Source organism: Macaca mulatta, chromosome 1, assembly GCF_049350105.2.
Source record: "Macaca mulatta isolate MMU2019108-1 chromosome 1, T2T-MMU8v2.0, whole genome shotgun sequence".
Lineage (NCBI taxonomy): Eukaryota > Metazoa > Chordata > Mammalia > Primates > Cercopithecidae > Macaca > Macaca mulatta.
In genome coordinates this window covers 178534826-178547562 of record NC_133406.1, presented here as the reverse complement: position 1 = coordinate 178547562, position 12737 = coordinate 178534826, and the positions used below count along the sequence as shown (strand labels likewise).

The 12737-nt window shown below is 41.2% G+C and overlaps 1 protein-coding gene across 19 annotated transcripts in view; it reads left to right on the top strand.

The window, feature by feature from the left end:
- The window catches only part of PATJ (PATJ crumbs cell polarity complex component), a 424482-nt gene that overhangs the window by 366919 nt on the left and 44826 nt on the right, over positions 1–12737 (top strand). For 15 of the 19 annotated variants that reach the window (XR_013401351.1, XM_077954993.1, XM_015141019.3 and 12 more), the window contains 4 exons: positions 2843–2926; positions 8810–9003; positions 11565–11712; positions 12164–12250. Coding sequence is in view for 16 of the 19 variants with exons in the window: in XM_077954993.1 (XP_077811119.1) it covers positions 2843–2926; positions 8810–9003; positions 11565–11712; positions 12164–12250 (513 nt within the window). In the remaining 3 variants the exon portion in view is untranslated. The remainder of the gene's footprint in view (positions 1–2842; positions 2927–8809; positions 9004–11564; positions 11713–12163; positions 12251–12737) is intronic. The other 4 variants (XR_013401362.1, XR_013401361.1, XM_077954975.1 and 1 more) reach the window with 1 other exon arrangement.

The window sequence follows — 12737 nt, the reverse complement described above, 5'->3', positions numbered from 1 at the left end:
ACCACTTTTATGGAATACAAACTCCAAGGGGGTCTTTTCTTTCTTTTGAGTATGAATGGACAGAAATTTTCTGTTTGTCTTTTGTAATGTTCCAAGATCAAAGGACTTTTTGCTGAAAATCAAGTTCTGTAAAAGCCATGCATAGTCCGAGTGTAGTGTGTGACTCTCTCCATCCAGTGAAAATAGGGCATTGGGCACCAGACTTTGAAAACTAGTATCATTACCGGGTGCTACCAGGAGTCTGCATTAGTTTCTCCTCGTACTACCTTAATACAAATGACCTTTGGTAGGATCTTATTAGTATCGCTGGATCACCACAAGCCACTGACTCCGCAAGTTTCCTCCAAATAATTCCCCTGAAACAGTTCAGAGATACAAACTCTTGGCAGTTTAAATGCTCCCTGGGTCTGGAAATTTCATAAGTCAGAGTTAAAACAAAGAATGGTCTAAAATGTATTCCTGGTACGGAATCTGAAATGTAAAGTGCCTGGATCCAGAAACTTTTCCTGGCTCTTGGGGGCTGCCTCTCTAATTGCTATAATAAAGAATGTTTTCAGAACTATGTAACAATAAAATGAAAGTACGGTATTTAGTATTGTAAAAGTATTTGGAATCCAGATGGGTTATCTAGTTATAGACCTCCTGTTTTCTTTTGTTGCTTCTCTATTGTGGAATTTGTATAGAAACCCTTTTTTTGTTTTTCTGTTGTTGTTGTTTTGTTTTTAATAGAAAGTAAGCCTGGTGCTATGGGACATGCCTGTAGTCCCAGCTCCCAGGATGAGGCAGGAGGATCGTTTGAGCCCAGGAGTTCTGGGCAACACAGTAAAACTCCTCTTAAAAATATATATATATGTGTATATATATATACACACACACACACACACACACACACACATATATGGCTGGGCACAGCGGCTCATACCTGTAATTCCAGCACTTTGGAAGGCCAAGGCAGGAGGGATTGTTTGAGCCCAGGAGGTGGAGACCAGCATGGACAACATAGTGAGACCCCCATCTCTACTTTAAAAAAAAAAAACTGGCCAGCCATGGTTGTGCACACGTATAGTCCCAGCTACTTGGGAGGCTGAAGCAGGAAGATCACCTGAGCCCAGGAGATCGAGGCTGCAGTGAGCTATGATTGAGCCACTGCACTCTAGTTTGGGCAACAAAGCAAGATGCTATCTCAAAAAAATTTTTTTTAATTAAAAAGCAAACAAAAAAGGTTTGGTGTGGGTGTATGTATTTTGTCTATCTTGTCACATTTTTGCAATAAATATTCATTTCTTTACTTCATATGAACTTAATTCTGAGGCTCCATACTTCTGGACTAAGGTGAAATTCAACCTCAACCATTTTGGTGGCTCATTAACTCCAAAGGATACCAACCAAACACCCAGACATTGATGACACCCCTATGGTCATTGCCATCAGCACTGCCTGCTCATCATCAAGCCTATCCTTGGCCAAGCCTATAAGATCTCTCAAGTCCAGAAGTCCTGCTCCTTGACTTCTTTCATGCCTGGGGTCCTATAGGTGTCAGCCTCTAGGCTCTGACAGGTGTCAAGGATGTCAGCCCTTGACCATTGCCAGCAGGGTCTTAAAACCTGTGTGTGTGTGCACTGGGGGCAAGGAATAGGAGGACCCTGGGCACTGCAGGACCCAAATCTCCACAGTGGAACCCACAGACCTCTGTTTCTAATCTCCACTCAAAAGCTGTGCGCCTCTCTCAGCAGCCCTCCAAGACACCTATCATAATCCATTCAGTGCTCTTCGGTTCTGTTAAAAACAGAAAGAGCCAATGACTTCTGGTTGCTTCAGTTTTGAGCTCCACAAAAATCCCCAAGGTGAAGAATTTCAAAGCTTGACTACTTGCTCAACAGGAGGGGATGAGGGAAAAGGAGTGTGGACAAACTCAAGTTGATAATCCTGTATTTTTAGAATAGTCTCTCATCAAAATATATAAATATTTAGGTGCATAAATGTGAATTGTCTAGAGAGATCCTCGGAAATTATGAGCAGTGATTGGTGGGACTGAATCTGGGTGGGAAGCAGCCTATTTTTGTGCTTTGCAACAACCTGTAGTAGTATTGCTTGAATCCTCTACGTGGGTACATGTCATTTTTATGATGATAAAATAATTTTTAAGGTTATGAATCTGAAGAGATACAAATTATTTTTAAATTCATTAACTATGAAACACTTTTCCCAACCAAAGCTTACCTACAGCAGATATGGTTGTCCTAATTTTATGGCTCTGATTGCTGAATTCAGAGGAATTCATTGCCCAAGATTACAAGAAGGCAGAGTCAGGATTTGAACCCACGGCTGTTTTACACTTAGGTCCATGAATGCTCTTTCCTCTACTCCTGTTTTCTTCTCCTCCAGGACCCATTCATTCCACTAAGTTCTTTTCTTTCATTGCCCAAGTAATAAGGCCTGGCAAAACCCCCTTCATCAGGCCACACATCTATGCCAAATCCTTGAATACCAATAAATACCTGAAACCGTGTCTCAAAATACACTATAAAATGTAAATAAGAATGACACATAGTTCACCTCTAGTTCATACACAGCAGCAGTGTACAGGGTTAACAGTAAAACACATAGAAGAAGTTTAACATGAAATATTAGGCAAAGCCAGTTTTAAAGGAATGAAATAATAATCTTAGGAAAATTTAATTATACCTCTGAATGTATCATAACTGTGCATATTGTTTATCTTTATGTCAGATAAAATATAACATTATTAACAAATAGAAAATTATGGGTTGTGGCCTATTGGTTGTTTGCTTAAGGAAGCATTTCTGGTTGTTGAAAATGAGTAAGATTTTGTTTTTTATAGAATGCTATAGTTATCCATGAAGTCTATGAAGAAGGGGCAGCAGCCAGAGATGGAAGACTTTGGGCTGGTGACCAGATATTAGAGGTACATGATTTTGCATTTTATTTTATATCAGTAAATGTGGTTCCTTTCCTGATCTCGATCCATAAAGTTGTCTTTCTACTCAATTATGTCTTCACTGATTCCTCTCCCATTTAACAAAATACATATCATATTCTTTTTTTCTTCTACGTACATTGTACAGTGGTTTAGAATCATGACAGGTTATCAAGCTACATTTGTCTATGAAAACTTTTTTTAACTAAAAGGAAAAATAGAACTTATGGGTCTATTATTTTAATATCAAATGAGACTAATATGGCAAATTTTTTGCCTCTCCGTTATACCCTACTAAATTCCTCCTAAAAACACATACATATAGACACATATGCATACACATATATACCTGATATTTTAAAGATTTCATGGCAGCCTAAATCGTATTTTCTTAATCTTGATAAATCTTTATGCCAAATGGAAGTTCATGTTTTGCCAGCAATGTTTTCAAGTTGACAAAAAATGTAAAATCTTCCCCCATGATGCTTACTAAAATTTGAAATGCTTAACTTTTTCAAATTGACTCTCATTTAGCAAAGTTGTTAAAGCCTTTTAAAAAGAACCAAAGCAGGCAGTGTCTGCACTATGGAATGGCTGAATGAGAAGGCGATGCCAGGCGTTCTGGTAGGTGGAACTAAAGAGCTTTCTGGATGGTGTGAAACCTTTAGGCAACATTTTTCTTTTCATTGGATGAACTTAATTGAATAGTTGGCATTTTATGGTGAGCATGTGCATTTTTGCTTTGCAACTTTAATATAGCACATTACGAATGACATCATAGAATTTTATTTTTCCCTTTGGTGGTTCATTTCTGCCTCCCAAGATGAAACCAGAGATATAATTAAGGGCAGGAAACATAGGCGAGAAGGGGTTAAAGGAGAGGCCAGGCTGATTGCAAATTAAATTCAGCCCAAGTTACAGGATTTCTCTGCAGGCCTTTACTGTGTTTCATCATTGGATTAAGACATATTCCCAGTACATTCATTAAGGTACAAGTGTATGAGGTTAGAAAAATAAGCAAGACCTCTCTGGGAATTGGCTTGACTGCCTTAGCATACAACATGGTTTTTTAGTGGTCAGGAGTTTGGGGTTTCTTTGTTTTACCCTCCCCAGATTTTTAAATCAGTTGGTATTGTCATAATTGGCTTTTTAAGATGAATAGATTAAATATTTAAAATGGCACATATGCCTTGATACACAATGCCTTGATACTTATATGATTTGTAAGTCCACAAATTATAATGGTCACTTGAAAGTAAATCTAACATGTTCATTATCTTGAATGTGGTGATGGGTTCACAGGTATAAATATCCATCTGACAAAACCTATCAAATTGTACACTTTAAATTTGGGCAGTTTATTTTATATCAATTATACTTCAATAAGGATTTTTTAAAACTATTTATGTTTATATTAGATAGACCCTCTGTAGCTGCTCTCTTCTATAAAGTATACTCAAGTACAAGCAAATACCCCGTAAAGGTTAACATGAATAAAGCAAATTTGTTTTAAGTGGGAGAATTTTTCAAAAATCAAGTTCACAGTTTCTTGGCAACTGGGAGCATTATATTATCTATTCTGAATGGATGGCCTATACTTCTCATTAAAGATGGCCCATGCAGGCTCCTCTCTTTCCTCAAACAAGGTCTAGTTCATGAGAGTCTAACACGTGTTTAGCTAAGAAATATAGCTCTCAATTTGGTCAGGGAACATGCTTCCTTTCTAAACAGCTTCTACTTCACATTGGACTGGTTCTGGTCGTGGCTGATGAGTACAAATGCGTGATGAGGCAGCAGCAGCCTGTGACCCACAGGAGGCCTTGAGAAGACAGGCCTGTTTTCGTGGGATATTTTGAGACCATGAAACAGGGTAACACTACATCAGCACTTTTCCAAACAATGCCCTTTCCATTCGTGAGAGTCCTCCGCGTTCTGCAAATTGGCCTTTCATGGTTTTAATACTATCCTCATGGTAAGGTTAGGACATGCCAGGTTTTGCTTCCAAAGATAGAGTCGAATAATGTTTTGGCATGGCAAGATTTATGATTCTATTAATAGGATGAGCATCAGCTATGTCTCCTTTCTGGTTCTCCTTTTAGGCCAGTTCCTTCTCGTACCCTCCCTGCTCTGCAAGTGGGAGCAGAAGAGAGTAGAGAGTTAATGCCTGTTTTTCTCTATGCAATAAAATACGGAGGAACTGCTGCACTAGCTTTGTCTTCTTTCCTTCTCAAGAACTGGGTTCACCCACTTCCCCACATGGCCATTCTACCCAAGGGATATGGCATTCTCCATTTGACAACTGGGTCTTCCTGGAGCCTTTCTTCTCAAATAGGAAGCCCTGCTATTTCCACCCCTCCTCCTCTACAGCCAATGTTCTAAATAATGCATACTGTGCTTCTGTAAAGCACTTACATAATACATCTCCCCGCGATGTTCTAGCCACACCGTGATATTTCTGTCATGATTCTCTGCACATTTAGTGGTATCTCCTGATTTGCAGAGGAGCAAATGGAAACCAGGAACTTAGATCACTTCCATCCGAGCAGATACCATCTTGCTGGAATTTAATAGAAATTGCTTTGTAATATTAGAGCTTAATGACAATGCTTTTCATTAAAAGTATATTTGTTAGGGCCTTTCAAACGGTATTTAGAGGCTTAGAAAGTTCACCTTCAATCCAGGGAGGTAACTGGTTCTTTTTTTATTGAGTGACAGAAGTGGTCTTGTGTGCCATCTATTGGAATACAGGAAAATAATCAACTCAGACCACATTTCCTGGATATACACTTTTCCTCTTTGTGTTTCGTTCACAGACAGTGAAAATGTGTTCATTGGCCTAAAGTAACAGTGAATGATCATGCTTAGAGGAAAAACAGCCTTCACTGAAGTTACTTCAATTCCTTGTAAAATACCAACTTCTAACTTACATTGGACAAAACTGTGTGCCAAGCCCTGTGCCAAATGATTTACAGGGTTTATTTCAATTAATCTTCACAACACTAAGTAAATATTATCTCCAATTCATAGATGACACGGCAAAAGTTTGGTTTAAGTAATTTACACAGGGTTTCATATAGCCAGGAAATTGGAATCAGCACTCAAACCGAAGTGCATCCATATCCAAAACCCATGTTCTTTTTTTTTTCTTAAGACAGAATTTTGCTCCGTTGCCCAGGCTGGAGTGTAATGTCACAATCTATGCTCACTGCAACCTCCGCCTCCCAGGTTCAAACAATTCTCCTGCCTCAGCTTCCCAAGTAGCTGGAATTACAGGTGCCTGCCACCACGCCTGGCTAATTTTTTGTATTTTTAGTAGAGATGGGGTTTCACTATGTTGGCCAGGCTGGTCTTGAACTCCTGACCTCATGATCCGCTTGCCTCGCTCTCCCAAAGTGCTGGGATTACAGACGTGAGCCACCGTGCCTGGCCCAAAACCCATGTTCTTTACCACTGTTATTCTGGATGTAGCTCATCTACGTGAACACACAAGCCACCAAGATACTCTAGAAAATAAACAGCAGCTTGGAAATTAGGCATTTAAACATTTTCTTGGCTCACAGAATCAACTTCAAATGACAATTCAAAAGTCACCTTCTCCAAGAAGGGTTCATTCTTCCTTTCTCCTTTCCCCGTAACCATTCTTTATGCCACTGGTCCTTAGTCTTTAGAATGTCAGAATTAAAAAACCCTTAGGGGCTGGGCACGTTGGCTCACACCTGTAATCCCAGCACTTTAGGAGGCCGAGCCTGGCAGATCACCTGAGGTCAGGAGTTCAAGACCAGCCTGGCCAATATGGTGAAACCCTGTCTCTACTAAAAATATAAAAATTAGCCAGGCGTGGTGGCGGACACCTGTAATCCCAGCTACTCGGGAGACTGAGGCAAGAGAATTGCTTGAACCTGGAAGGCGGAGGCTGCAGTGAGCCGGGATCGCGCCACTGTACTCCGGCCTAGGTGACAGAGTGACACTCCATCTCAAAAGAATAAAAGAAAAAGCCTTAAACCATTGCTTCATTGTACAGATAAAGGAACAAAGGTTCAGAGGCTGGCTTGACCTTCCAGTAGCACACAGGCCTGGACCAGAATAAGGAATGGAACTGACATCCTGGGGGAACACAAGCACTCTACCATCCGCCTGGTGGGCTGGACTAATCCTTCCCCTCGTTTAACTCTTCTCCTAGCTGAAACCTTGAGGGAATCACCACCCCTGACTTCTTTCTTTTGAGTCCAAGGTTACTCTGCTCCTCAATTTCTCCCTCATATCAAATTTACTAACCAATGTCAGTATTTGACTTTCTTTGTGACAGGGGATCTCCGGTAACCCATTCTAAGAGTTAATGATGAGGCAGCATGGAATAGGAACTGAGGGGTGGAAGGACTGTCTGGGTTTAAATCTTGGCTCCTCCCCCTGCTAGCTGTGTAACCTGGGTCAAGTCCTTAAACCTCTATGTGCCTCAGTTTCCTCCTCTATGAATGGTGTTAATAACAATTTCTATCTCAGAGAGTTAATATAAGGATTAAATGGTAAATATTCATAAAGGAGTAGCACACAAGCACTGCAGAAGTATTTAAGTTAAAGAATAAATAATTTGGCTATAATGTCTATTTAACAGAAAAGGAAACAGAGGCTCAGAGAGGTTACATGACTTGGCTTTACTCAGTGCTCTTTTCGGTACACTGCTTTCTTTTTTTGTTTTCTTTTTTTTTTTTTTTTTTTTTTTTTTTGAGACGGAGTCTTGCTCTGTCACCCAGGCTGGAGTGCAGTGGCACGATATCTCGGCTCACTGCAAGTTCTGCCTCCCATGTTCACGCCATTCTCCTGCCTCAGCCTCCCAAGTAGCTGAGATTACAGGCGCCCACCACCACGCCCGGCTAATTTTTTTGTATTTTTAGTAGAGATGGGGTTTCACCGTGTTAGCCAGGATGGTCTCGATCTCCTGACCTCGTGATCCACCCGCCTCGGCCTCCCAAAGTGCTGGGATTACAGGCGTGAGCCACCGCGCCCAGCCAGTACACTGCTTTCTAATGAGTGGTCCTGTCTGTGCTCACTGAGAACTAGATTCCAATGAGAAGACTTCAAGGGGTCTTGGATGCTGTTGGAAATACTGTTCCCTCATCTCCTTCTGGGCCTGTTATGAAGTCGTTGTGATGTGAGCAAATAAGAGTGAAGATGTCAGCCAGGCATGGTGGCTCATGCCTGTAATCCCAGCACTTTGAAAGGCCGAGGCAGGAGGATCATCTGAGTCCAGGAGTTTGAGGCCAGCCTGGGTAATATGGCAAGACCTCATCTCTCCAGAATTTAAAAAATTATCTAGACATGGTGGTGCACACATGCAGTCCCAGATACTCAGGAGGCTGAGGTTGAAGGACTGCTTGAGTCTGGGAAGTCAGGGCTGCAGTAAGGTAGTGTTCATGCCACTGCACTCCAACCTGGGCAACAGAGCAAGACCCTATCTAAAAAAATAAGTAAATAAATGAGAGTGAAGATGTCAAATCCAATCAGCAAACTGAATCTAACAATGCTGACTAAACACTAATATTTATTTCCCTTTGATCTCAATTAAATGAGCTAGTTAATTCCCTGCGTGCACACTCTCCTGTCTCTTTCACTGGTTTCACAGTAAAGTTTGTAGCTACGTAAAACTGCATTATCGTGTATCCACCCTCTGTGCACATGTTGGGTAGGATATTTTAAGGGCCACCTCCTTTATATTCAAAGCAGCTAGTACTGCTCGTGGTCACTACCTGTTTGCTTTGAGATTGGCTGGAAATTTCTAGAGATTCTTTACTGGTTAGATCAAGAAGATTCAGCAGACAGAGCAGGCAGAGGCCTCGCCATCAGCAGCCCAGCTCAGGATGCCCATTGTTCCAGGTTAATGGGGTTGACCTGAGGAACTCCAGCCACGAAGAAGCCATCACAGCCCTGAGGCAGACCCCCCAGAAGGTGCGGCTGGTGGTGTATAGAGATGAGGCACACTACCGGGATGAGGAGAACTTGGAGATGTTCCCTGTGGATCTGCAGAAGAAAGCTGGCCGGGGCCTGGGCCTGAGCATTGTTGGGAAACGGTAAAGACATGCTGTGCGAGTCGGGACCTGCCTTTTTCATCCAGAGCTCTGATGCCTGTGAATGCTGAAAGAGAAAGCCTAATGTACAGTAGTGATGGGATTTCTAAAACTGAGATATTTATGAACATTTGACAACATGGGTCATATTTCTGAGCAAGGTCTTACCAAAAAAATTGTCATATTAATATAGAATTCCAAGCCCAATCAACCCAGACTGTCATATTTCTGTACAGAGTAAGAACAGCTAGCAAGGTTCTTTCACTCGGAATTACTAAGATCTGAGTTTTGCAGAGGTTAATTAAAGCAGCCATACCCAAGAAATACCTGGTATCAAGAATGAGATTTATCCAATGTTGGGTCAAGAACATTGCTTCGGCATGGAAATTAACATGGAACATTGCTTTGTGTCATACTGTTAATTTCATACTATGTTGAAACTAGTTGAGTAGACATAGTTAAGAGATAAACATAATTCTTCATGATAGTAGTTTTCTATTAAGAAAAATGTCCTGCCGGGCACAGTGGCTTGTACCTGTTGTCCCAGCTATGTGGGAAGATCGCTTGAGGCCAGGAGTTTGAGGCCATAGTGTGCTATGATCATGGCTGTGAATAGCCACTGCACTTTGAGCCTCTCAGGAAACATAACAAGACCCCATCTGTAAATTTAAAAAAAAAAAAAGAAAAGAAAAGGAAAAAAGAAAGAAAGATGTCCCCAAAGTAATAGTTTGCACCAAAAATGTAGGTAGGTAAATCCTAGTGGCCAGGCTACTCTTTTGAAATATATGTTGTTGCCGGATGCGGTGGCTCATGCCTCTAGTCCCAGCACTTTGGGAGGCCGAGGCGGTTGGATCACCTGAGGTCAGGAGTTCAAGACCAGCCTGACCAGAATGGTGAAACCTCATCTCTACTAAAAAATACAAAAAAATTAGCCAGGCGTGGTGGCAGGTGCCTGTAATCCTAGCTACTCAGGAGGCTGAGGCAGGAGAATTGCTTGAACCCAGGAGGCAGAGTTTGCAGTGAGCCGAGATCATGCCATTGCATTCCAGCCTGGGCAACAAGAGCTAAACTCCATCTCAAAAGTAAACAAATAAATAATAAATAAAAAGAAATACATGTTGCCTAGGCCAGGCATAGTGGCTCACGTCTGTAATCCCAACACTTTGGGAGGCTGAGGTGGGAGGATCACTTGAGGTGAGGAGTTCAAGATCAGTCTGGCAACACAGCAAGACTTGTCTCTAAAAAATTTTTTTAAATAAAGAAAAATGAAGTCTATACTGCTTAACAGTAGTTTGTTCCAGGATGATATTACTAAGTTTCTCTTGCAGTGAATTGGAAAGGTAACTAATAGCTTGAAACAAAGCCTGGCTTCCATGGCTTACTGGCTTTTAGGTATCTAGTATGTGTTTATCCCAACAGGACTATAGGATTTCCAGGTAATATCCTAATATGGCCTTAAAGTGTATTGACCATGTTGTTAAGGAAGAAATTAAGTTGGTTTTATGCATGTTACGTTATATGCCCTCACAGACCTCTGGTGACTAGCCTAGTGCTTTTGTTCAACAGTCCAAGCTGTTATTAAAATAAAAATATTAGCTACAATTTTTGAGTACTGATTTTGGGCCAAGTATTGTGCTGTCATAATCTCTCTTTTTTTTTTTTACTTCAGCACCATAAAACCATCACTCTGAAAATGTATTACCAAACCAAAAAAGCTGAGTCTCTTACATTTCTAAACAAAAATCAGTGCACATCTGGATGCATAGCAACTGACAGAGCCAGTGCTGAAGTTTGCTTTCTTGTTTTGACGCATATGTATACCTGGTGCAGTTTCATTTAGAGTAATGTTTTTTGCTTTTAGTGAACATCAGTATTTCAGGTTGAGTTTGTAAGGAGAATTTACATTCCTTAGCACAAAAACTTGCATTGTAAAGGATGCGTAGTTCTCAAAAGTCACAATTTTCTTTGACTAACAATTCCATCACTAGGACTTTATCTTAAAGATATACTTACAGATATTCATTGCTTGTTGTTTGCAATAGTTAAAGAATGGAAATAACCTGTATGTCCATCAGTAAGCTACTGGTAAGTGAAATTATGAAACATCATAGAATAGTATGTAGCCATTTAAAAAATGAGGAAGCTCCATGTGCTGATAAAGACGAATTGCCAAGGTATGAAAGAAACAAAAAGAAAATAAAACTAGGCCGGGCGCGGTGGCTCAAGCCTGTAATCCCAGCACTTTGGGAGGCCGAGACGGGCGGATCACGAGGTCAGGAGATCGAGACCATCCTGGCTAACACGGTGAAACCCCGTCTCTACTAAAAAATACAAAAAATTAGCCGGGCGAGGTGGCGGGCGCCTGTAGTTCCAGCTACTCGGGAGGCTGAGGCAGGAGAATGGCGTGAACCCGGGAGGCAGAGCTTGCAGTGAGCTGAGATCCGGCCACTGCACTCCAGCCTGGGCGACAGAGCGAGACTCCGTCTCAAAAAAAAAAAAAAAAGAAAAGAAAACTGGAAGATACTAGGTTGTGCCAATACTGCACTGCTGTATGGTATTAACAGAAATGGAAGCGGAGTGTTTATTTCTGACATCGTGAAAGGCGGAGCCGCAGACCTGGATGGGAGATTGATTCAGGGAGATCAGATCTTATCTGTGAATGGGGAGGACATGAGAAATGCCTCACAGGAGACAGTGGCCACCATCCTAAAGGTGAGTTGCTAGGCTGCTTTTTACTCAGCTGGCACAACTGAAGTCCAGTGGGAACTGTTCAGTCTAGCTTCATTATAAAATGGGTTGGACTTTATGCTAACTCTAGTTTTTACTGAAAATTTAATCTCTGATTATTTTAAATGAGCAGGAATAGCTTTAAAAGAAAGTTCTGTTATATTGACTAACAGAATGAAAGGGAACCTGCTTTGGGATTTCACAAGCAAGTTCTTCATACTTGTGAACATTCTGAGTATCCGTGACTGTTCTCTAAATGCGTTTGATGAGATGGGCCCTCCAGGAGCCACAGAATTCATCCTCCTCTCTCTAGGGCTATGCCTGTTGCTTTCATTACCCTTTTATAATTCATGGCTGCAGGGAGAGGCTCTGTTAAGATATTTCAGAATGTAAATGCTACTACTTTTCATTTCTGTTCTTTTCTTGCCTTTCCAAGTGTGCACAGGGGCTTGTGCAGCTAGAGATTGGAAGACTCCGAGCTGGTTCCTGGACCTCCGCAAGGCAGACACCACAGAACAGTCAGGTTGTCGATGGCTTCTCATCAGACTGACTCACTCTTCTGCCCCCATTGGGAGAAAACTCCCCATTTAATAAATGATTGTTTGGAAATAATATCTAATGTACAGCATATTCACAGCACCAAGTTTAGTGAATTTTCATGTGTTTGAAATAAAAATGAAAGGCGGGATGGAAATTCATTAATCCCTCGATTTTTCTCTCTATTGCTTGCAAATGTTTTCTTAGAACCACTTTTCTCTCTCACTATTAGTTTTTTATCGCCTGTGCACGCATGTACACAGCTGTGTTTATTTTAAAAAAAGGCAACATCTGGTGGCAATTTGACCCTCATTAGCACAACATTGTTCTATTCATTCAATTAAATATTGCTGTAAAGTTAACTTGTGACTAGCCACTCACACATGCTGAGGGCAATTAATGGCATATTCCTAGGAGAACCAAGTGTAGGGGTTTTTCCTGTGGGAGGGAGGCCTTAGTGGGTGATATTTTGT